At 44.1% G+C, this 26680-nt stretch overlaps 1 protein-coding gene across 1 annotated transcript in view; it reads left to right on the top strand.

Annotated features, from left to right (window-relative positions):
- The window catches only part of LOC119659009, a 46268-nt gene that overhangs the window by 13307 nt on the left and 6281 nt on the right, over positions 1–26680 (top strand). The window contains exons 5-10 of the mRNA XM_038066894.1: positions 1237–1614; positions 1674–1812; positions 1869–2380; positions 16237–16548; positions 23598–23895; positions 23953–24243. Coding sequence (XP_037922822.1) covers positions 1237–1614; positions 1674–1812; positions 1869–2380; positions 16237–16548; positions 23598–23895; positions 23953–24243 — 1930 coding nt within the window. The remainder of the gene's footprint in view (positions 1–1236; positions 1615–1673; positions 1813–1868; positions 2381–16236; positions 16549–23597; positions 23896–23952; positions 24244–26680) is intronic.

Here is a 26680-nt window from a genome sequence, read left to right as displayed (position 1 = left end):
TGTTCCATTGTCTGTTATCCGGGGTCAAAATCTTGTTTGGACTGGTTAGTGGTCGTTGTCGCAATTTGCTCCACGGTGCGAGCTTACGTCAGAGAGAGCTCGTTTCTTAATGAGAAATCTGGTTGAAGTTTGCCCCATCCGGTGAGGCCAATGTCCGTTATAATCCATTATAGTTAGTTGTTTCATGGAGACTATGGCCCCCGGTAGTTCCTCGAAGTAGCATCGCTTTTCCAATTTTCGCGACTGTAGAATTCGTCCCTTACTGAGCCGTCCTTGTCGCCGGTTTATTGGCCAAACGTTGGAAAATTTAATGTTCACCAATTTTTTCATTGATTCGTCTGAAGTTGGTGATATTGGAGGCATAATTTTTGTGGACGGCAAAATTTATCTCAAGTTCTCGTGTTCCAGGCTTTTCTTCCAGCTTCGAAGGCAATATACCTTTGAGAGTCAAATACCACCCTGTCTAATAATTTTCGCCAGGACATCTATCTCCTAGTATTCGACCTGTTCAATAAGAGCACCTGAAGTCCTGAACAGGAAGCTCTCGTAGTTCCAAGTTCCCCGTGACCGCAGTGGTTGTATTTTTGGGGGCTCAATTTTGATTTCTAAGACAATATAACACCGTTAACAGGTCGTACAGCTCTCAGCCTGGACGAACAGTCAGCTCATCTCTGTTTTATGGTATAGCGAACTCGGCATTCACTCTCTATCGTCTGCTGCTTTGCATTGTCCAGTGAATACCAATGGGGGGATGAAAGCAGGATTTTGTAGTAGGTGTTAAATCAGCGTGTAATACCCAGGCTTTTATTTAGGAGGTAGGAACCATGATAGTGTCAAATGGGACAGATGCTCTCTTTCAGGTGGCAGGTGGACTAGCCAGGAAAGGAGCAGGAATGTCATTCTGTGTACTAGGACTCTTCTGTTGAATCATGGTCATGCCACCCTGGAACGGAGAGAACTCACAAATCATTGGAGGCTGAAGGGGAAGGTAGACATTTCCTGCGGATCCTGCGTGGAGAAAAGTTCAATCTCCACCCCTCAAGCGCAAGGCTAAAACACCTAGAAGTACGAGACTTGCTAAAATGTCTCTCGGTTATAGGAATTATCGGTACACTATGGTTATGATAGACACACTATACTCATCAAAGGGGACACAATGACTTTCAGGACGCAGTCCAATCACTCTAATATGTATTATTATTGCTGCCATAATTAACATTTTTGCTCCTCTAACAGAAACATGCCAGAATGGCGCAATCCAAGGCATTACATTCGACGTTCATTGTTCATTTAATAGGACCACAGTTCCTTGTAATGGTCCGATTCGTTCTGGCACCATAGCCACTGTTACATGTGCAATAGGGTACAAAAAACCTGACCGAACAGTGTTCGACACTCTTGTCTGTGGTACCCACGGAGAATGGGATTACCATCCACACAGTTGTGTGCCGATATGTGGCCAAGAGGTAGTAGAGGTGAAACCTTTTGCTAGCAATGCAGATCCTGTGGACATTACTAAAGTCCCATGGCACGCAGCTATATATCAACGAGGGAATGACGGCATCAAGCATATTTGTGGCGGTACCATAATAAGTGCCAAATTAGTAATTTCAGGTAAGTGAATTAAAGGCCAAAAGTTGCGAATTTCTCGGACATTTATTATTTCATTTCAGCCGCTCACTGTTTCTGGTCAAAAAGGGTTGATCCGACGAAATACCTAGTTATGGTAGGGAAAATTTATAGAGATTATTATGCCAGGGAGAAGTTAGAGACGCAAGAGTTTAACATTTCAGAAATTCATATACCAATTGGGTAAATATCTAATAGTGACCTTGCATTCTAGTCATTCATTCTTACTTTCTTTCCAGGTACCTTGGAGAAAATGCGTTCTATCATAATGATATTGCAGTTTTGGTCCTAAACAAATTCATAAGATATCAATCTCACATCAAGCCAGCTTGCCTTGAATGGCAGAACTATGCACAAAAGGATCTTAGACCCGAGACGAGTGGCAAAATTGCAGGCTGGGGTCGAGTTTCAGCCAATGGTACCTTCAGTGACGATCTAAGAGCTATCACTTTGCCAGTGATAGATAGAACGGAATGCATTAAAAAAGTATCGACCAAATATGAATCATTCATAAACGGTGAGAAGTTCTGTGTCGGTTCTCCTGATGGCGATGGAGCTCCGTGCCAAGGTGATAGTGGCGGTGGGTTTTTGGTGCCAAAGGATATTCAAGGTATTCCAACTTATTTCCTCTGGGGCCTTGTCAGTACTAGCTTGAGTAAAGAGAACTGTGGTACAGAATACTATGTAGCATTTACAAATATACAGTATCATGAACTTATGATAAGAGAATTTGAAGCAAGGTTCAGGCCTAAATGACAAAATGTGCCAATTTCTTTTTATAATGTTAATAAATAGGTTATTTCGTAGCGAAATCTTAATTGTGTTTTTGAAATGTTCCTTAGAATAGTTGCAAGTCGTGTAATTGTGAATCCGATGTCGAGTTTCTTCTAATGGCTACCAAAATACGCGGTCACTTGATCTGGGAGCCGGTTCCTGACAAAACTTCTAACTTTAAGATTCCAGATTAAGGAGTATCGCAGTTGTACAATGCTACATACCAACGCAGAGTTCCGATTTAGTGGAGAAGTGTACTTTCTACGAGCAACTGCACGCCGTTCATTGGAGGCTCCTTAAAAATGACATTGTGATCGTGATAGGTGATTTGAAATCCAAGGTGGGATCTGACAACAACTGCTCGGACAGGTGATGGGAAAACACGGTCTTGACGGTCGCAATGGTAATGATTGGAGATTCGAGGATTTCTAGAACTTTTACCGCCTCATCACTTGTGGCACATTGTTCCACCACAGAGCCTGCCATAATCTCAGTTGGTTTTCAACTGACCAACGCCGTACGAGCAATCAGATCGATCAGCAGTAGATTTACGAGTTGTCTTCTGGATGTGCGTAACAAGAAAGGCGCTGACATCGGCCTCGAGAGTGATCACCATTGTGGGAGAGATATTTTGCTGATCGGACAGCAGATATATGAGTAACCTACCCGAGCTCCCCTAGGACACCACCTTGTCGTGGTGGGGGAGCCTGTAGTAGTTTACAGTAGTGGTACCTGACAACGCCCCAAGCCGGCGACAGAAGAAGCCACTAAGAAAGAAGAAGAAGCGCCTTGGGAATGAGGACATGGACATGGCTTTACCATAAGGTGCGGTAATGTCCAGGGAAATCGAACGCAAGGAAGCGGGATCTTCGGGGAAAGGTGTGGATAAACTGTTAACCCCGGTGAGATCCACACTGGGCTCAACAGACTCTTCTGTCAGCAGTAATGCGCGCAAGAAACGTAACACCAACATATCTACTGTGGCCAACACTTTATTGTTCTCCACACCAGGACTTACATTCACGCGTCCCGCAGGGATTAGGACCGGCCTGACGGGAAGTGATCAGAGAGAGATATCAATGAAGCTGGTCCCTCCCGAAGGAATACGGACACAAAGGCGGGAAGTAAGAGGACGTATGCGCAAGCTGCAGCCTCAGTTCTGACTGCTGCCGTGGGAATTTCCTCCAAGACTGCAAAATGTCAGAAGGACGATTTAGTATCCTCTGGGAATGCCTGTAGGAAAAAATGCTGGAGCCTGGAATGAAGCCTAGATTTAACAACCAATGATTTCGCGATGGGCGTCTCCATTTGGAGTGCACTGATGAGATTACCTTAAAGTGGTTCCAGCAGGTAATCCCGGCTTTGAGTTCTGGCGGTCGGCCCATCCTGAACACTGAGCTGCGCAGGACAGAACATGTCGGATGTTGGTTACCGCGCCCCCGAAGAAGGCAGAGGATATCATCCGCATGTTGGGTGAATAGAACCCGGGCATGGACTTCGGAAACTGGAGTTTAAAGTTCATGAATGCCGAGAAGGAAACATCTACAAACGTGGAGGGTATCAGCTTGGTATTCGAACTGGACCAACTGCTCCACTTTTTCCTAGATATATCGAAAAAATTAATCAAACTTCCGGAACTCACAGCGTGAATATAAGAGGCTCATTAGGTGTTCGAAACGAGACTCCTTTAGAGTGAACTGCAAAATTTGCCAATGCACGCTCAAGCTTATGCTGATGACGTGGTTGTGCTTGCTGTTGATCGGGATCTTGGAACAGTGTGTAGAAATATACAACGTACCGTTGATCTGATAGACTGTTGGTGCCTCAGACATGGTCTTTCAGTTAATCCAAATAAAACCACAATGGCATTATTCAAAAAAAGAAGAAAACTGGATGGGCTTTGCCTCCAAGAAATGAAGGGTACAACCCTTCAACTCTCCGAAGAAGTGAAATATCTGAGAGTCACTCTAGCTAAAGGCTTCTTTGGAACAAACATGTAGAGGTAAAGTTGAAACGAACTCTCACAGCTTATGGACTGTGCGGACGGACCTTTGCCTCGACATGGGGACCTAGGCCTCATGTGGATATACGCTACTATCATTAGGACGATGTTCGTTTATGCATCCATAGTGTGGTGGGTTAAGGTGAGACAAAAAGGTGTTCACCATAAATTAGCTGCACTGCAAAGAACTGTGCGTCAGGGTATTGCCTGATGCCTGATGGAGGGAAATTAATTGTCTGAATTCATGTGCACCAGGCAATCAAAAACATAATCAGAGCCATTCGTGTACTGAACAATAGTGCCAGGGACGAGAAAATGTCTCGAAGAAAGCAAGCGTCTCAAGGGCGGTAAACTTGGAAAGAGTAGTAGAGAGGGAGCGAAAGATTCTTTTAGATCCTCGCAGGACACGAAAAGGCAGAAAGACCTCTCACCGGAAAAGTAGCTTGCTACTTGCGCAGAGAGATCGCTGGACCCACACTTTGATTCTCCGTATTGAGAACTGACCCAATTGAAGTCAGAATATGGTGTTTACAGGAAGTATCTTCACCAATTAATTCTCCCTTTTGCCCTGAATATGGTTACCACCTGAAAACCGGGAACAGGTCATGTTCCACTGTCCTCAGAGAGGAGCCGGGGAAATTCTAAAGTCGGAGGCAAACAGATTCAGGCGGAACTTGGAAAAGTGGAGTGCGCAAGGAGGCCCCGAAGAATGGAAGGCTTGCTTGCTTGAAGCGCAGTCCTCCTCACGAAAAAATGCTTTGCGGCGGTTCCGCGGGGAAGAAAGAAGTAGAAAGTGGTGGCCACCAACAAACTTAGCTCCAGGTGCAAAAAAAGTCGGAACGATTGGTTCGACGATGAATGTAAGCTAGCAACGGAACGGAAGAATGCCGCATACCGAGTAATATTGCATTTTCAAAGGACGCGGGTACGAGCGGAAACTTATCACGAACTGCGGCGAGGAGAGAAGCGATTTCACAGACGAAAAAACGAAGCCTGGGAAAACCAATAGGTCTGTGAACTCGAAAAGTGCACGAAGCAACCGCACCAGGCGCGCAAGTTTTACCAAAAAGTCAGCAGGATGAAGCCTTATACACCTCGATGCTCATCCTGCTGAGACAAAGAGAGAAATCTGATTTCCGACAAAATGGGCATATTGGAGTGATGGGTTGAGTATTTGATGAACTGCTGAACAACCAGAATATCGGCGAGTTGGAGGTCCCGCCAACTCAAGACGACAGATAAATACTGCCTCCACCAAGTGTAGAAGAAACTGTCCGTGCAATTCACCGGCTTAGAAATCATAAGTTGTCAGGAGTCGATGGCATTACAGCCGATTCGGTTAAATATGGAGGCGACCAATTATACCAAGTGGTTCATCAACTTATGCTCAAGGTGTGGAGCAGCGAATCAATACCTGATGACTGACAATGACGCATTATCTGTCCCGCACATAAAAAGAGAGATATTACGCAATACAGCAATTATAGAGGTATTACGTTGCTGAGTACCATCTATAAAATGTACTCCGCTATCTTGCTAGGCCGGATAGCCCCATACGCCCAGAACATCATTGGCCCATACCAAAGAGGCTTCACTCCAGGCAAATAAGCAACAGATCAGATTTCCTCTCTGCGGCAAGCGATGAAAAAACTGTTGGAATATGGACACCAAATGCACCATCTATTCACCGATCTTAAAGCCGTCTATGATAGCATAGCCAGGGTAAAGCTGTATACGGCCATGACAGAATTCGGTATCCTGACGAAATTGATAAGACTGACTAGGCTGACCCTGACCAATGTGCGAGGCCAGATAAAAGCAGCAGAATCACTCTCGAGACCATTTGACATCAACAACGGTCTAAGACAAAGGGATGCCCTATCATGCGTTCTCTTTATCCTGGCCCTGGGAAAAGTGATTCATATGCTGAGGTAAATGCGAGGGGTACGATCCTCTTTTAGTTCATCCAACTAGGGGCCTATGCTGACGACGTCAGCACCGAAAACCAACTAGCCAACAGCATCAAATCGCAATGGTCAAACGGGAAGAATACAGATAGGAGGCCACAACTTTGATACCGTTGATAATTTCTCCTATCTAGGGTCGAAAATCACAACCGATAACAGCTACGACGATTATTGGTAGCCAACAGAGCTTATTTTAGCTGAGAAAACTGTTTCGCTTGAAATGTTTCACCAAAGCTCTTACTGTACAAGACAATGATCTTGCCAGTCCTCATATATTCCGCGGAGATTTGGGCTCTTAACAAGAAGAATTGCGAACTCTTAGCCGCGTTCGAGAGAAGAATCCTCCGAAGAATTTTTGGCCCCCTACATGAGGATGGACGATTCTGTAGCCTACATAACGACGCAATCTATGAGCGATACCATCACCGTCAGATTGTGGATAAAATGCGGCTCAATAGGTTGCGATGGGCGGGTCATTTAATCTGTATGGATGAGGATGATCCAGTCCGAAAAGTCTCTAATGGTAATATCTATGGTAGAAAAAGAAGACGGGGCAGACCCTCCCTGAGATGGAACCATGGCATAGGCCAGGACGGCAGACAGCTTTTAGGGATAGCGAATTGGTGGACCTGTTGAGTTCTACACCGTCAGGTACAGCGAGAGGATAATACAAGCAAATTGTCGGAGATGTGGTCGCAAACTGTGATAGCTCTACGCCAAGGTGCAAAAATAACGCCCGCAGATTACTGAAACGGTTGTGCAATGACCAAATCTAGCAGCTGCGTATCGAATGGCTGCAAGAAATAAGAAATTACCAATGCGCAAATGATGAGTAGGAAACTGCACAAAGAAAGGTGTTGTAGGAAACTAGTTGGAGAGAGCTGCGAAAGATAATCCGTGGAAGTAAATGGAATTCCTTTAAAGAATTGCCAAGATACTGGCATCAACCCGTGCGGGACTCTAAAAAGCAGTAATCATTAAGTTGAAAGCAGGGCCCCGCAAATTAAGTGCCCAGTTTTATTGCAAAAGATAATGACCACTCTGTTTCCACAGCCTGTGACCGAAAGATATCCCAAGTGTAACAGAGAACAAGCAAGCATTGCTTGCGAAAAGAAAGGAGCTAAAAAGACATTCGGGCTGGATGGCCTGAAGGCGGCGATGAAAGTGAGTCAAGTGATTAATTTCTACTTTTAATATCTGTTTGGAAGATGGCATCTTCCCGATACAGTGGAAAAAAAAGTGGGAAAAGTGTTAAAGCGCATTATATGCAAGAAGCTGTTCCCAATTGCAAGGGAAGCATTGCGGCTTTCGAGATGATCGACCAACGGTGGATGCTATCGATGCAGTGCCTAATCTGGCAGAAGAAGCAATTGCAGATATAAGGTGGAAGGGCGGTATCAAAAAATACTATGCTACCATCATCCTTGATGTGAGTTATGTTTTCAACTCAGCACGATGGCAGCATGTTAAAAATTCCCTAAGCCAGTTAAATGTGCCTACGTATATTCAGCTAATCATCAGGGACTATTTCGTGGATAGAAACCTAACATCCAAGTAGACCCAGTTGAATATTTGGTAATCGGCGAAGTGCTTCAAAGATCAGTGTTGGGCCCATTACTCTGGAATTGATGTATGATCATGTGATACACATCAAACTCCCGCGACAATTTACTCTTATTGGCGGTGAGGAAGACGGGACGGCAACCATGTCCGCCGAGCCAAAACCAAGTGGCCGAGGAGAGCCTCCATAGTGGTGGCACCGGAAGACGCTGTATCACATTGGTTTGCCGGCAGTAGGTGAATGCTCCCAAGACCTACTTAGGGTGATCAGACCCGAGCCTGCACGGTGACCCATCTGAAGTGGCAGTAGGTCACGAAACCTTACCAGAGGTATACTGGTAGCATGGAAACCGAGATAGCCCCTCGGAAGGAAGTTCTAAGGTTTCGTGGGGGACAGCATGTGATAGAATTTAAGCCTTTCATCAAATATCTCGGTGTTACGCTAGATCGTCAAGGAACGCTTGAGCTACGCGGACAACAAAGCAGGGAAAGGGGTAGCTGCGTTAATTGGCATGATGCCCAATGTTGAAGTCGTTGTTGCTAGCCGGAGTGTGCTTATCCATACTGCTGTACGCAGCTCTAGTTTGGGCAAAGGTCCTTAGTGTTAACAATAATACAGAAGGAAATTATTGGAAGTATGTATATCATGCATTAAGAATCGCTAGCACATTGTGAAGAACAGCAGACTAGACGGCGTCTGTAGTTGGGAGAAACGTATCAATTGATATTTTTTGGCTGGTGAGATGCAAACACTGTACAGTTTTAAGGTACGGGATGAGCATAATGCTGAAAAGAGGCGACGGGAGAAGCGAGCGCACACAATCGCGGATAGCGGACATCGCCGGTATTTACATGGTTTTGGCCTGAATGCGAGGACCCGGAGCACATTCTCTTTGTGTGCTCGAGATTTGTAAGTGAAAGAGAGAGTAGCTTGAACTTCCTTTGAGGAGATCCTTACAAGTAGAGACGATTATTCCGCAAGTGCTTGAATCCGTTTTATCTTTTTTTTTTAACCATTTTTCGTTAAATAAATTCAGATCATCAACTATCTCATAGCCATATTGACAATAAAGATCAAGATTGCAGCAGAAGAATTAATTTGACTGAAAAAAGTTTGTCAGGGAATCATCAATCTGAAGGACGATCCAGAGCATCAAATCGGTAACGTTAATACAGACTGCTGAGAGCAGAATGGCGGAAAAGACCGCCGACCAAAACTACTGAGTAATTCCAGCTTGTATCGAAGGTATCATAGTGTGCAAATCGAGCGTAAGAAAAGCTCAGCTGCAAAGATGAGATCTCTGATGCTTAGATAAGATTACTTGAACCTAACATTAACATCAGCGCTGATGACTATTTAGATATACGTATGTACGTCATTCAGCAATGGGGTTCCCCTAGTTTCGAATTTTGAGGTGATTCAAGGCGCCAATTCAATCACTGAACAACTAAACGTACGTTGAGCTTTATAGTAAGCGACTATCGCATATCGATTAAACTTAAAAGCAAATAATATAATAAGATAGTCAGTTAATGTTGACTACTAAGTAGAAGAAATACAAGCATGAAGGAGGACCATTTTTGAAGTTTTGGAGACGTTTGAATCAATCTCAGGATGATCATTACAATCAATTAGTTGAGAGCGGGGCGAATCAATAAATAGTAAAGAACCAGAAATTATTCCGGTACTGACAATGGTGGAGTTAAAAGTTTTTCACAAGAAAAAAACAGAGAGAACAAATAAAATCTAAGGAAACGATTAGCAATTAATCAATAACACGCGTTTATCAATCCATCCATACCGGAATTACCGGAATAGTATTATATATGTACTGTCTACTGCGGTTTTGATTACTGAAATCGGTAGTTGACGCTCCGTGCAAAGCTACGAGTATTTTACTTAAGAGAATCTTTTCTAGCAAATCTGTAGGAGCTTTTGCAAAAGAGTTTGGAGTAGAAATCAATTCCATGTTAAGTCTGCATCTTTTCTGCGTTCAAGAGATTTCCGATTCAGTATTTCTTTGATTTTATATAAATCGGTTTCTAATGCGAACCTAGATTTCATCGATTTTCTTACAGACGGAAAAGTGCGGTTCAAGTGGTAGTTCCAATTATTTCTTGCGGTTTCTAAGTGAATGCAACTTCCTAACAATTTCTCAAAATAAATTGTCTATTTGCGTTATCATTGGGAATTTCCAGATTTGTATACTATGATTTTCTGGTGGTTCATCGGCATTTTGTTTTGTGGTATGTGATCAATGTGTTTGGATTGTGATAAGAAATTGAAATATTTATGTAGTAGTGTGAGTGTTTTGCATGATTTTATAGTAGTTCTAATTTTCTTATCAAATTATAGAACTTTAATATCTCGCTTATGAAAGTGCTCAAATTTACTTACATTTGGTGAACGTAAACAATGAAAGATTTGGATGTAAGCCGTTACCATAAACTAACCCCAGAGTTAACCATGACTTGGCATTGAAATTCCTTGGGTGGATATTTATATATTTTTGAGTTGGGGTTCGAACTAGCAATGGTCTTTCCGCTGATTCCAAAGAAACTCTACATCCTGGTCATGTATATTTGTTTACACAGTTAAGAGACGCCCCTGGTTAACTCAGTTATATCCGCAAGATGGAAAAGGGAAATTTTCTTTTTTGTTGACGACGTCAATATAAATATTGTTGTTATTGTGACCGTTGCTTGGCAGCCTTTCTTCACAAATGATTCGGACGTCAGAATTACGTAACATAGCAACTTTAGTTAATTTCCTTTCATCGTGGGTTATGGAGTAAGGCAAACTGCGCCCATCAAAAGAACCAATTCTAGTTCTTAAGTTGTTTATCGCTTTAATATAATTCCTCAGTCTTCGCATTGACTGATCTAACTGATTGTGCACGTCATCGATTCCATGTTTTCCGTCCGCACGTCTTACTTGCTTCATTTCCTTTGAAAAAGCCGTAATTTGACAAACCGTGTCTTTAAAATCGAAGTGCATGCTCCCTATTCCTCCTTGTATTTATCTTCTTGGCGCTAGCAATAGCATATCAAATTTCTCATCCTCGTACTCCCAAAAACTCCAGTTTTCCGACTCTTTATTGCTCCCGAAAATTTAAAAATTCAGAATTTTCCTTCTTCGGAGCGTCCAATTCCCTAGAATTTATTCGAAGAAAACTGAAATGGGTGACTCAACATTAATCAAATTTTCCCAGAGTTTACGGACTTTCTTCTTTCTTCCAAGAATCAGATAAACGTGAGATTCTGGGTGAAATTATAATTGATCTCCCTGCACAGCCACTCCATGATGGCAGTGATAACCCCTTATTAAGCGGTCTCATCGTTGTTGCCATTTACTTATAGGTCTCTCCCATTCATTTTTATTTTCGTCTACTATAAAGGAAAGATGAACTTAATGTCAATCGACATCCTCGCCAAAATGGGTATTGTTGTATCGCCTGAAATGGTCCTCAAGGCAAAATGAACCTTTAGAACTGCTTTTCTGTAGACCGTGTTCAATTTATATGCGTTGAAACAAGCGGCGACACTGCATATAGCAAGATGGAACTCACTACCCTAACTATAAACAGCTTAGAAGTAAACCGGGCCTCTCCAAAATTCGGCGATAGCGTCAGTCGCAAGAATACTCCATATGCAGCTTAAAATCGAGTTTTGTAATTATAATTACTCCCAAGCACCTGATGGCTGGCTTGAAAGTGATATTATCATTCCCCCTCAGGGATCGTCAGCGGTGCTTAAGGAGTCGGTTACGATACGGGTAGTAGCATCCTCGAGGTGCCCGAACAAGTAGTTTTGATTTCCTAACTGGCATTTAATGTGCATCCCGATGAACGGGAGCCACCTCCTTCGGGACCCTCGTGGGGTAGTGAGCATTGAACCGGTATTAGTAGGCTACGTTGCCACGAGCGAACCCTGATCCGTCTGTGAGTTCCAAGATCAGCTAAGCGAAGGATAGGCCTCATGGAACTTGGGTAGGGGGTTTTTCCCCGAGGGCACACCTGCACACGATGCGTTGATAAAAAACTTCAATGGGGAATTATTGAGACAGTGGGAATGGAGAAAGTTGCCTGTGTTTATATGCAGCACGAAAACGGAGGACGCAGCAAGAACTAAATCACAATTTCGAGGGTAACAGAAGATGCGTGAAAAGCAGAAACAACGTTGCCCCCGCTAAGGACATTGCAAGCGCCAAATGAATCGCAGATAGCCCATTGCAGAGCGAATTGGGAAAAAACGAAGAAGGAAAGGGTATCTGAAGGCGACTTTACTCAAAATAAGGCGAAGAGAAACAAGAGGCAACAACACGCCGCGGCGGAGACGACGGGTGGAGAATCAAAAGAAAAGATGAGGAGGCAAAAGAAAACTTGACCGCCAGCTTTGCTTGTTGAGCCAACGGAAGGCAAGACCTGGAAGTGCTCAGCAAAATCCATTAGAAGGGGCCATCAAGCGCGAATGTCCGGAGGTAAGCAATGCCCGGTTCGGTATCACTTCTGGGAACTCCTGAGGCCAAAAACTTGCTTTCGCGAAGAAACTTCTTAACAGTGGGAAAATCAGAATTGGTTGGGTAATAGGTAGGATACGGATCCGGGTCGCCCAAAGCAAACGTTGCAGATGTTTAAATTATGAGCACACATTATGACAGGAGGACAACATGCCACAGGTAGGACACAAAGCGAATAACTGCAATGAAAGGAGAGTTGAGTTTTATGTAGCGATCGTGGCATATCTGATGAGAGCGTTGCGTATACTACGTGCTCCTGGTGGTGTCCAGTCTTCAGAGCAGAACTGGAAAAAGCTAGGACGCAGTTAACATGATCAGCATCCGACAGATCAATATGCATCGGAAGCCAACCGCTCATAAGTTGCTAACACAGTTCGCTGCGGAGATCAAAGCTAACCTAGTGACCACTGGTGAAAAATACCGAAACAAGGACCCAGCTTCATGGCGCTTCGACAATTACTACATACATCTGGGTTCGGGACGGCACCCACCTTAGGATCCTTGCCGAAGGCTGAGACTACTGCTTTGTCTGGATTAATTGTAACATTTTTCAGTGTCTAACGCTGAACGAGGCGATGCCGAACTGGTTGTTTTGAAAGACGCTATCTTGGGCGCAGAATAGGCTTCAATGCCAGGGCATTTGAATGGGTCATGTCTCACTCAGACTCCAGAGGCAACCAAATTGTCGAAATGGCGCAAGAGCAGGACTCGTAGTTTTAAACATCGGATCCACCCCAACGTTCTGACACCTAGGCTGCGAGGGAAGCATTTCCTACCTAAACTTCGCGTCGGAATCACTAGCGTTGCTTGTGAACGGGTGTCGAGTTCTGGAAGACTTTTTCTGAACTTAAGCGGGTGGTGGCGCTGCAGCGCACACTGTCGTAAATTCAGTAATTAACCTGATAACGACGGCTTCCGTGCCCAGGAGGCACAAACTCCGCCGCTTAACAAAAGGTTTAAACGACCGGGAACAGGCATATACCATAATGACAAGAGTAAAAATCAGTCAAAAGAAGACCCCGCAACGCAATAAACAGAAGCAAAATTCGTTGTTGACTGGTTTACAAAGTGGTAACCAGAAAAATCGGAGCCCTGTAGAAATCCTGTTCATCCCATTATACGGACTCTATTCCCTGCGCATCCCGTCCGGAATGATGACAGCAACGCAGAGGGCGCCACGAACTGTCCACTTTTCTCTATGAAAGAATTGTAAAGGCGGTCCTACCTAACAGAAACAGAAAAGCGTCAGGACCCGATGGTATCCCGACAAAGGTGTACAAACTCCATCCAACATCGGCTAGACCTACTGCTCGGCGCGTTCAAAGCTTGCCTAAAAAAACACACAGCCGCCGAGCTAGATGGGTGGTGCTCCTCGAAACGCTTGACATCAAAAATGCATTTAATTTTCACTTTCCGAACTAACTCTTACGGATATCGAGGGCTCCCTGCTCTATAAGTTAGGTGATCAGAGTAGGATAGAGGTGACGTCAGCAATAGCAACAAAGATTCATCCTAGAGCCGGACCTCTGGAACGCTTCCTATGATAGTCTCCTTAGACTAGACAACAAGAAGAGTCATGCCTAGTCGGTTATGCAGATGATGTTGTGGCACTTGTTGCCGGACGTACTTCTATCGAAATTGGACGCAGGGTTGAGATTCAATTTTTGGTTAGGATGCAGTGCAAGGTTGAGACCATGAGTAGTCATCCATGCGCTTACCCGTTGTATCAATATGCCAAGTCTGCTTTGCGCCTGTTCAGCAGTATGTCCGAGAGTCGATAATCGAATTAGAACCGACGGTTAAGTACCTTGGTCTGACGATTAACTCAAAGATGAGCTTTTTCGAGCAAATCAAAACAGCAGCGGACCAGCCTGCAGCTGGAGTTCCGGCTTTAAGTTGACCAATGACAAGCTTTGGTGGTCCTACGTTTACCTGGCAACGTCTGCTAATTAGTTCAACGCAGTCTGTTCTGCTCTACGGCGCAGAGGTATGAGCTGACGCACTTTGAAGGGAAGAATATGGAAAGCGCCTTGCACAAGTGCAGAGACAGGGAGTTTTGAAGGTAGCTTCCGTGTACCACACTGCCTCTGAACCGACCGTGATGGTGGTCGCGGGAGTGATTCCCATTGTCCTTCTCGCTAATGAGCATAAAGCCATATACGAGCGAGATTGCCCGTGAAGAACGGCAATGTACACTAAATGAGTGACAACTATCTTGGCAAAATGACACTAGAGGCGGATGGACCGCGCGGCTTACTGGCAACTTAGGTGCATGGCTGAATCGAAAGCATGGAGAGACTGACTATTTCCTTACCTAGCTCCTAACTGGACATGGAGGTTTTCAGTCTTACCTGCACAAGATTGTGTGTTTCACAATTGAGTTTTGTTCGACGCCGGTCATCTTTTTTTCTTGTTGAAGGTAGGATGGGATTCATCAACAATTTTATATAAACAAGGGGCATCTCTCTCTAGACGTTATCAGAGCGATGCTAAGGAATGCTATCAGGGGGAGTCGTGTTACGGTGCGCATTAACCTCCCCTACCCCAAAAAAACTCCCAACTTTAATGTGAGAGTAAATATCTCTTACGTTACAAGATGATGAGGATCGTATCCGTCTTTTCTTTTGCAAGCGCAAATCTAACGCTCTACAACCAAGCAATAACAGTACAAACTGTTTCGCATGAGTATGATTCAGTATCTTCGAAATGCTTTGCGACCATGACCAGTGCTATGTCGTCGGCGTAACCACCCCCGAAGCCTCTTCCGGAACCGAAACATTGAGTATGTTATTATACATGATGTCTTAGATCCGTAGATCGCATTCCCAGTGAAGCCTGCAACTAGTTTGACAGCATCAACGGTTGATCTAGCTTTATGTTATTTATAGTGTCAATATGAAAAGTCATGACGGCTCTCAACAACTGGGAGCAACCTATTGTATATTATAATATATGGATCTATATGAGGATGGCTTGCCTGGAGGTTTACTAGCCTTGGGTAGCAATATCCGCCACTACCGCTTCCACGATGCAGGAAATACCTCTTCAGACATGCACGCCTCAATTCATTGAAGAAACATGTCCGGTCTAAACTTCACTGTGAGCTTAAGGGCCTTATTTGGAATTTCGTCCTGTCCCGGCGCTTTATTGCCCCTATTTTGCTAGAGATTCCTAATAGTTCGTATGGTGACTATGGGAATTACCGTTGCATTAAGAGGTCCCCGCAAGCCGTCAGCGCTCTTCTCTTGCTAGCGACTTACTTATAGACCTGCTCTGTTTGGCTCTATGGAAAGTCGATCGAAGGTTAGCCAGTTTACTATTCCACCAGTAGTTAGGTTTCTTGGGACCACACGCTTTAGTGGTGCATTGCGTTATATGCAGAGCCTTACCCGACGAGATCCTTGGCAGCAAAGATCTAACGCCAGGACTATATTATGCGGATGATTCAAGCGCAGTCAACTCATGTTTTTAATGAGGCGTGATGATTGAAGGAATAGAGCGTCAGCCTCTCAACCTCGCGGCTCTGAGTTCGAATCCCAGTCGTCATGGGTGTCTGTATTCGTCTTGTGTTTGTTTCACTGCTGTAAGCTTTTCACTTGCGCAGCGTTAAGTGTGCAACTGAAGCACAACCTTGAGTGTGTGGATGTTTTCTTTTCTTGGAAATCTACAATTACACAATCACTGATACTCCATGAAATTTCCCTATCTTAATTTTTACTCTACATTAGCTTACTCCCATTCAACTTATTCTGAAATATGACTAACTGCATCCGTGTATTTCATAGACTTTCCTATTCTTACGTTTCTAGCCACCACCCAAATAGATGCGACATCATCATACCTCAGAAATCAATGTGACAATGGCCAAATTATTTCTGCTGATGAATTTTGCGATGGAGACCTAGATTGCCCTGATGGATCAGACGAAACTTTTGAGAGGTGCCAGTACACCGTATGTCCCCCGTTTGCCTTTCAATGTGCTTATGGAGCTTGTGTGAGAGCAAGTGCTCTATGCGATAACAAGAAAGATTGTAATGACAATTCAGATGAAACAGCAACACGATGCCGAGGAGCTACAAGAAGCTATGAAGCTAGCGGTATATAGATTTTATTATTTGTAGTTAGTGAAGGCCAAACAGTTTCGTAGGAGAGGACATTGAGTGGTTTGTCTTATTTTAAAGTTTCAGATTTCACTGAACTATGTGAAGTATTCGTCCCGTTCAGTGGTGGATTCGGACCGACTAGATCAGGTTTGTCACTTCTTATCATTGTAAACTTTGTCCGGGGGGAGTCAAAGGGGTTCCTAAATCCCTGTCTAGTGTATAAAGAAGTCGGTCGACCTTAGCTCTAGACTCAGCTGTGAATGCAGTGGTGAGTACCTGAATCAAATCGGGGTAACAATCACGGGAGAGCGCAATGCTCCCACATTGCCACATACAGGCCAGATTCAATTGGATTGTTTCGTCAATGCGCTATTATTATTATTAGCGTTGGACGTGAGGCATTTGTTGATGCGTCGATCACCATTGCCGGAAAGCATCGGTCCGAGGTACCTAAATCGCTCAGTTCTGGGCAAGTCGCTGTCACTAAAAGTGATCACACCAGGTCTAATAGGTTAGATCGTCAGAAATTTTGTTTTCTGCAGATTTAGCCGTAGATCGTGTGTACAGCACTGGTTGTTGGATGTTCCGCATGACAGTATGATATCAAGGACGACAGGAAATGGGAGACGGCGCATTCTTGATGAATACTCACGAAGATGCCAGTGTTCTTTAGATCGCGATAGAGTAATTTACTCCCGCAGACGAATTATTTTGACATTAGAGGAGATGTTATCCCAGTGCATACCAGATGAATAATCCACGAATTCTCCAGATAAAGGCAATTTATAGAATATGAATCAGCTTTTTTTGAATGAGTGAATGCTGTTATAATTTTCCTCTCCCGGTATCACTGAACTTTATAAATCGATGCAACAAAGTGGTTCACAGAACCTTAAGATTGCGTTGTGACTTTAGAGCCGTGTTAGACGATGCGACTTACACGGTAGTCAAATTGATGGCGATCGATATTTTGGCCGGTTAGATGCCACGCCCGAACTAGGTTCCTCCTTTAATCAATACGTGAAAAACGCTGAAAGGGAGGAATCATTGAACAGGCAGCAATAACCATGGAAACGCGCAAAAAAGACTTGTTGAACCCACAGCATCAAGTTTTGAAGGCATACAATTTCTTACGGCACCATGCCCCATAACGCAAATACCTATATATAGGTCTAAAGTAGACAGTTCATTCAACCGTCCCAGCAGCCACAAAATGTTATGAAATCCAGAGCAAGTTTTCCCAATTGGGGAAATCCCTAGGTATTAATAGAACTGAAATGCAGTTGATCACATGAGAGGATGGAGTCAGTAATGGCTGACAAAGGCAGAAAAGACGAGAAAAGGCTGTCTGCGAATGTGATCGCTGCGCGAAGGGAGGCTAGAGTTATTTCCAGCTCAGGACATAATACTTAGTGCAGTGTGTGGTGATTCCGCGGAGAATAGGACAGGAGTTAAGTGCTGGTTTTAGTGGTAAATAATCCCGACTCGCAAATATATGTTAAAATGTTCTTCGAAAATTTCCACCCCCGGAAACAAAGTCAATACAACAACAGCCGAATTATTGCCGCTGATGAAGATGAAAAGAATAATTGTATTAATATGTCCACTGGGGTGGACAGGGGTGCTTGTGTAATAGGAAGGGCTCAGTGTGATAACAATAGGGATTGTAACCGACGTTTAAAATGAAACCCCCATAACATGTCAATTTAAGCAATGAAAGCGATTATCTGCCTATTTGCAATAATGATTGAAGGTCCTGGGGGTTTAACGTGAGTACCTGCCATGTAGGCGTAATCCCACGGTCCTCTTCTTACGAAAATTAATTTTAACATCACAATCACAGCCCTGCCGAGACTACCAAGCGGGGCTAGTTTAAAGTGAGTGCAGGATCAGCATTCATATGGGGGTACGACCCCCGAATTGCACAGCAGCTCTGCCCGCAATGTGATCACAATAACCATGAAACTCCCACAAAAAGGGCCAACCTCAAATAACTGGTCGGAGAACACATCCACCAGGTGTTCTCCTGAGACATATGCTCTCAGGGGTCTATCCCGGTCCCCATGGTACCAGATGACTTCCGACGAAGCTTTGTGATAAGAGCCACTTCAGATAAGTTCCTTGCGAACTCGGGTTCATTCTCATTCTTAATACACTGAGTAAACCGATCTCTGGCGTTTGTCATGACTCTTGCTACCATAGCAGGCAATCATATGGTTCTTGGACGGTTTATATAAACACGGGATTTCAAAACACCCCATTGAAAAAATTACAAGAGGCTGCATTGGTAGAGCAGGCCAGCCACTCCAAATCGCTCTGGAAAATGTTCCGTTGCACCGTCTTGTTGGAACCAAATGTCCCCCATCTCATGTAGCCATGGAGAAAAAATTCTGCGAAGTGTTTACAAACCAGTCCGAATTCGCTGTTTCTGTGACTTTATTGGCTTCAAAAACCAGGAAGCAATAATTCCAGCTAAGCAAATTGCACACCACGCTGCGAGTTTAAGTGAGTGCAAACGCATTTGCTGCAGTTTTCGAGCACATGTTTTGTTTGTTGACAAACCCACACAAACGAAAATGGGCTTCATCACTAAAGAAAACAGTAGCGTCCTCAGGAACGAATTCGAGAAGAACCTCACACGCGTTGATCCGAGGATTGAAGTCGCGTCCAGAAAGATCCTGCACAGTTGACATCTTATAAGGATGGATCATCATGAAGAATTCGCCTCACCAAACGATCGGAAAGTCCAAAGGCAGACGCATGTTTGCTCATAGAATACCTTGATGATCGTAACATTGAAACTCTCACCGCCTCCATGTTCTCGGGTGATCTAATGGGCGAAGGGACTTCAGTTAGTGACTTATGTAACAATTGATTTCTGGTCTGAAGCAGAGGTGGTTTCGAAAGACGCGCTGGGTTGCGATCACAAAACATCCGCTCAAAAAGTAGGCCTCAACGGCAAAAGCACGCTCGTCACTGTTCCAACGCATGATAGCAACTGAACTGTGTCAGAATAGTCCCACCGCTCGTACCAGACCACTAGCGCTCCGCTCCAACATCAACCGACTGAATGGCGCCCATTTTAAAAAAGGAAATTAAGATGTCGCACCCTGTAGGTGAAGAGACCCACCCCCCCCCCCCCCAACTAGCGACAAAAGTGGTAACCTACATTGAATATTTTCATAATTTCCATGATGATGGTTCGCTCCAGAGCCCGAGGAAAACTATCTTCCTGACCAGACGGTAGAACTCTCCAGAGAAGAATATTGAAAAGTATTGCGTCGCCATCAAAATTGCTCTTCTCTCTGGTATTGTTGGCCACTTCCAGAGGGGACGCCATAAGATCTAGCTGACTGCCGGGACTTCCAAGCAGATTGAGGTACTTAAGCAACGCGTTGGCACCGGTGCAAATTTCGGGAGGAGCGTAATGTGCGCCGTGACAAAAAGGCATTTTTACGTTATTAGGAGACAGAATTGCCACATTAGGGAAGAACTTGCAGATGGACACAAATCTTGCAGTGTTTCTATGACGGACATTAATAATCGATTCCTCAATCACAATGGTGAACAGCTTAAGAATCATATAACATCTGGTGAAGTAGTAGATCACTGAAGCGGGATAAGGTTGCAAAAGGCTTGATGGTTTCCCCGCGGAGCTATTGATAGTAGCTTCTGCTGTCTCTGCAGAGCTACTTCTTCCCCTGATCCAAAAATCCTGGGTATCTGATACTTTTCCCACTGAGAAGAAGAAGGTGGCGATCGTCAAGATTTCTCAAAGCGGTACCCGTCTTGAGTGAGGGTGCTCCTTGTCTTCGCAAGGATTATAGCTAAAATTATCCAGGAGCGCATTACAGAACATCTCGGGCTTGATCACAGCTGCTGGGCTGGGTTTTTTTCTGGATTCTTTTCTACTGACTCTATCGGATCATTCTGGAGCAGCGTTCTGAGTTCAAACCCACAGTTCATCTGGCCTTCACAACGGGAGCATGGAGTGTATCTGGAATACTCTACGTAAGAGGGGCATTCCAGGAAGGATAACATTTGTTTTCAAGCAACATATAATGGCACAAAATGTGATATGCTGCATCGAGATTGAATTTCAGAGGAATTCCGAGATTGCACTTTTGCTGATACTATTTCTTTTTATTATCGTTGATGTCTCCATGATCTCTCTTCCTATCAGTATTGACCGACAGACAACGCATTAATAGTGCTAGATTCGCCTTCGCCTTTTTGTCCGATGAGTGAGTTGCCCTAAACACATTGCGTACAATTTTAGAGGAGTGTACGCTTTTCGGGAAGGCCTGGAGGGAGCTAGGGCACATTTCGATGAACCGGCAACGATGGTGCTTAGCCGTGATAGATGGGCTGTGTTCCTTTTAGAGGATATTGGTTCATATATATGATGAATAAAAAGCGATTGATATATTTTTTATGTCTTTTGCGTTTTCAGCATGATTCCAGAACCTTAAATATTTCGGCTATCAACGCCGATAATGAACCTGTTTCCTCGAATTTCTTAATTGAATCTGCTTATTAGAAGCATTCGCCCAGTTGGATGTGGTTCTGGTCAACGAAGGCGATAAAAACACTTATCAGAAAGGGGGAACTGGTTCAATTGTAGATCTGGCTTTTGTCGGCCCTGCGTTAGTACGTGACATGTCCTGGCAAGTTAGCGAGGACTTTACGTACAGCGACCACCAGGCAATCACCTTTGAACTAAGGACGGAGGCAGGAGACCCGCGCCCCGGAACCGGAATCCAGAAGAACACCAGGATGGTCTGCCAAAGCGATGGATGAGCAGACATTTATGGAGGTGTGGCTAGACTTGCCTAGCAAAGCAGACACCTCCACGGATAGAGCTCTTCATGTCACACAGAGCATCTCTAAAACATGTGACGCGTCGATGCCTAGGAGATGCTCATTCCCCACTAGAAGACCCAATTATTGGTGGAATAATGAACTTGTCAGCCTTCGATCGATTTGCCACAGAGCCAGACGAACGGCTCAAAGGGCAATAGGTAGGATCGATCAGGGGCTAAAGGAGCATGCCTATAGGGAAGCTCACAAGACCCTCAAGTTCGCCATCCAGCGGAGTAAGAGGGAATGAGTGAATGAGTTCCTGAGTCAAATCAGGGTAATAATCTCGGGCGAGCGCAATGCTGACTACATTGCCTCCTATAGTGTAGTGTAGTGTACCGTTATGGTCCTGAATGAAGTGCTCTAACACACTTCAAGGCCCTGATCCAATATGGATTGTTGCGCCGACGATTATTATTATTACTTGACGGCATACCCAATAAGGCCCTCAAACTTGCCGTCAAATGTAGACCGGATATGTTCGAAACGTGCATGTCGGAGGGTATCTTGCCTGGACCACGGAAGCGGCAGAAGTTGGTGCTGTTGCCTGAGGCTGGCAAACCTCCAGGGGAGCTGTCCTCCTATAGACCCATAGACACTATGGGGAAAATGTTGGAGCGGGTCATTTATAATAGACTACTTCCAGTCGTCGAGAGCCAAGGGGCCTTTCAGATAGGCAGTATGGGTTCCGTAAAGCCAGATGCCATCAAAATGGTTGCTGGCTTGACCGAAAATGCAATTCATGGAAGGGGTTGTACCAGCAAGTATTGCGTGGTGGTGACCCTGGATGTGAGGAATGCATTTAACTCGACCAATTGGAACCTTATACGAAAGTCTCTGGCGACGATTGGTGTTCCCACCTACCTCGCCGTTATTATCGATAGCTACTTGAAAGAGCGGACACTCTTGGTCGGTTGTGATTGGAAAGCATCTCGAGGATGTTGAGTTGTAATCAAGCGAAGCAATCAGTGTTGTTAAGGCTTGGTTAGGGAGTGCTGGACTGGCACTCGCGGAGAAAAAGACGGAAGCGGTCCTCATCACTAAGCGCCGCAAAAGAAATTACGCTTGCATTAGAATCGGGAATCATATCATCACTTCCAAGCCGGCCATCAAATACTTGGGGGTGATGATAGACAGAGGACTTAATTTTAAGCAGCACATAGAGCATACTTGTAAAAGAGCATCCACCACGAGTATTGCTCTGGCAAGGATGATGCTGAACGTAGGAGGTCCGCGGCATATTTGCAGGTTGCTCATAGCCAGGGTGGTGAGCTCTATCATGCTGTATGCACTCCCAGTTTGAGGAAAAACAGTGAAGGTTTCAGGCAATACACATAAACTGAGTGCGGTTTACAGAAGAACATCCCTAAGGGTATGTTCTGCCTTCAGGACCGTCCCAGACGATGCAGCGTTCGTCATCTCGGGAATGGTTTTAGTTGGTAAAAAATCCCACACTCTGGCGTGCCCAGCCCCGAGTCTTTTGAAGATTTCCACCTCCTTAAAAAAAGGAGAGACAGACAGACAGACAGTAAACCGATTTTAAAAATCGTCTCGAGATTTGATCCTTCTGTATTCGCTCTACATAGCCGTCGAATTTGATCCAGCTAAATGCTAATGAGTCGTTAAACAGTTGATGCAACCCATGGCTGTGTCGAGATTGCCATATCTCTCCTCCTTGATTGCTCCATATACATTTCGGAGAACTTTCTATCCAAGCGTATTTCTTTCTTGGTCAGTGTTCAGATACAGTATTTTGTAGATATCTTGCTTGTTTTTCTGCATACTTTCCTTGACAATGAATTCAACCACATAAAATGCTTTATCAGCAGTCAAAAGGGGTTGCTGTATATCGAGACGTTTGTTACCGTTGTTAGTGAATAAAGACTCTATGTAGGTGCTGTGCAAGTGAGACAAACACAGAACACAGGCACCCATGACAATCGGGATTCGAACTCAGAGCAGTGAGATTAAGAACCTGACGCTCTGCTCCCTTAACCATTGTCCGTCACATTTTTCAAATTTGGGTCATGTATTTACATTTGGATTCGTTGACACTGATTCGTGATACACCTTCCTTAAATGAATTGTGTAAAAAAGCTATAAATTTTTGATAGTATACATTTTTCAAATCATTTCATAACAAATGGATAAAGTACTGTATTCTGCTCCTCCTATAATTTCAGTCATCATCAAAGCAGATAGGACATTAGCAAGTTTCACACATCAATGTAACAACGGTCAATTAATTGCTGCAGAAAAGTTTTGTGACGGCAGTGTAGATTGTCGAGATGGATCAGATGAAACGATTGAAAGATGTCTTCATACGAGATGTCCAGCATTTGCCTTTCAATGTGCCTATGGAGCTTGTATCAATGGCAATGCTGAATGTGATCATAAATATGATTGCAACGACAATTCAGACGAAACCACAATACGATGTCAAGGTATCCTTGAAAGCTATGGAATCAGTGGTAACTGCTCGTCTGTATCCTTCATGATGATTCGATTATATTGCGTATTATAATATTTACATTTCAGAGAAAATGAATTCCAATGCGGCTCAGGTGAATGTATTCAGGGACATAATGCTTGCGATGGGAGACAACATTGTCGAGATTCTTCTGATGAAACAGTAGAGCTTTGTGTGTCATTTTATTGTCCTGCATTTGCGTTTCGATGTGGTTATGGAGGTTGTGTAAGGGGTAATGCTGTATGTGATGGTGTTGTTGATTGTCTGGACGGATCAGATGAAATTTGTGGAAAAAGGCCCACTACTACTACTACAACAACTACTACTACCACGGAATCAACTCCAATATACATAACAAGGTACGTATGAGCTTCTTCTTCTTAAGCCTTTCTCCCATTCAGCAGTGGGATCGGCTAATCTGAATCGACTGTGTCACTTTTTCGATCACAGACTTTGTCCGGACGGAATCAAGAAGCGGTCTAGGATATTAAGCCATCGTCGTTTCAATAAACCTTTTGGTCGTTTTTCACCCACTTCAATGATGAGAATAATCTCAGCTAGTCAGTTCTCGTCAGCGTGAACTACCACACGATGACATCAAAGACACCTCCTCTCAATTTATCTATAATGGGTGTAGAGCAATAGTACCAGGGGCAAGTAATAGCACCCAATAGAGACCAGCATAGCACGGCAACATGCAAATACAGGCTGTAGGCGGAACATTGGGCGACCAACCCTTCTGAACATAGGCATAGTCGACTTGGGTGTGGCGGGTATCAATCGAGCATATAGGAAGGCTGAGGAATCTAAATGGGACCGGGGAAGTAACAAGTTTACTTTTGACCACAAGCATACGAGGGCAGAAGGCCGCCTATTGTGAAAGCAATAAAGGATCCGACCAAACCACTTGAGACTCATATCGATCGTGGATATCTTCTTTTGCATCCAACACAACATTCTTGTCTACGTTACGGCGAGGCGCTATTCGTTGCCTTTTATAACCGGGCCACACTCAAGACCATAGGGGGCGATGATTACAAAGAATATTAGTTGGAAAACGCTACTTCATCCAAGTTGCGCTGTTACGTGGATCAATTGCATAATACATTTTTTTTTTTGGGAATTGAGGAGTCCTAAGACAGTATCCACTTGATGCCGGACCGGACAGACCAAGCTTTGGTTCGAATTGTGGGCGGATTTACGTTGAATATAATTCGTACTCTTGTTGTATTTTGCGAATTATAAAACGGAGCGTATAACATCTACGAGCCGCTTCGGTCACGCTGTTCCCAGGGCAGAGGTGAGGCAGCGTCTGATGAGTTGCCTCTGCCCTGGTACGAAACCATAGTCATCTTCGTCCCTCTCTTACTGCATAACACAGTGCATCATTGGCTAGTAGTATTGTTCCCTGATACTCAAATCGCTCAATTCAACAATCGCTCAACAGTCGTATTGTGCCTGTTTCATTAAGGTTGTTTGTCAGAAAATCTGATTTATTCAAAATGGGCCTAAAACCATGATCCTTGAAGAAATCATTAAATTTTTGAACAAGTCGTTGGAGGTCAACTTTGTTATGAGACGCTAGGCAAATATTATCTACTTAGAGCTGTATGTAGGGCGCCCAGGGCAAGACCAGAGTGAGAGGCCGCTTCCTTAATGAACACCGACAGATACACGAAACCCGAGTCAAACCCTCAGGAGAAGGTAAGGCTTAGTGAGTTGCGTCACAAGAATTTCTAGGCGCTGACTAAGCGTAAGCGACGTAAACAGCCACCTGAAAAACCTCGGAGCAGATGGAAGGACTCGATGTCCAAAATTCGAGGAAGTGGTTTTTCGATCCAGAGGGGTCGATAGGCGGAATTTGGTAGGCGAACGACCGTCATCGGAATATAGCGCTAGAAAAGAAGGAAAATATAAAAAGAACGGTATGGGATAACAAACAAAGCGTTCCTTTTTCGATATTGAAATGACCTTCGTTTGGACGTCGTCATTCCAAAGCCAATTATTTCGTTAATAAACCACACTGGACTTGGTGATTTGTGGCTTTAACAACTTTTTTTTTTCAGTGCGTTGTTTTCATGGATTGTACCTTTGTGCTGCAACGTGGGTTTTGGGTTTCCCCGACGGGTTGAGAGCTCGAAACAATTCTAGTAGTTTCTGCGAGTTCCTCTTGAGTAATATTTAGGTTGTGGTTTATAAATTTAGTCCTCTACTTTGCTTTACCGCCTGAGGGCGAATGCTTCCAACAGTGTTGTGTTGTTGCGAATTCCACCACACTGAACGGAAAGAAAGCTCCACATATCAGCATAATTTTTGGGCGCTAAATACAAGAGACGCAAGCACGGAGTTGCACCTCTTACATAAATATATATATTAATGTTATTGTAGGCGTTTGTTGTGCACTCTGAAATTTGGAGCACAGATAAGGAGCGCATTACATATTGTTGTTGTTCGCATGAGATTAATGTACGTGCGTAACAGGACAGCGGCGATAATATTCTAAACATAGTTACGCCTAAATCCCTCTTATCAGTATAGAAGTCGGAGCAATTATCGATGCCCAACAGGAAAGGGTAAATCAGGTTGAAAAACGGAGAAAAGATTTAGTAGGGTTGGGACGGGACGTGTAGGTCTTCGACAACCGAGTTGCTAATAAAAGAGAGGAAAATCCTGATGGAAAAAAGAAAACCCACATGGAGATTGTTTTGTTGCAAAATCTGACGTGGAAAATAAAAAACGATTTCCATGCTTCACATGTATGGAAGACCATAAAGTTTTCAGGTGCCCGAAATTGCT

This window comes from Hermetia illucens, chromosome 6 (assembly GCF_905115235.1).
Source record: "Hermetia illucens chromosome 6, iHerIll2.2.curated.20191125, whole genome shotgun sequence".
Taxonomy (NCBI): Eukaryota; Metazoa; Arthropoda; class Insecta; order Diptera; family Stratiomyidae; genus Hermetia; species Hermetia illucens.
Note: the sequence above shows the minus strand (reverse complement) of the source record. Positions and strands in the feature narration are given on the sequence as shown.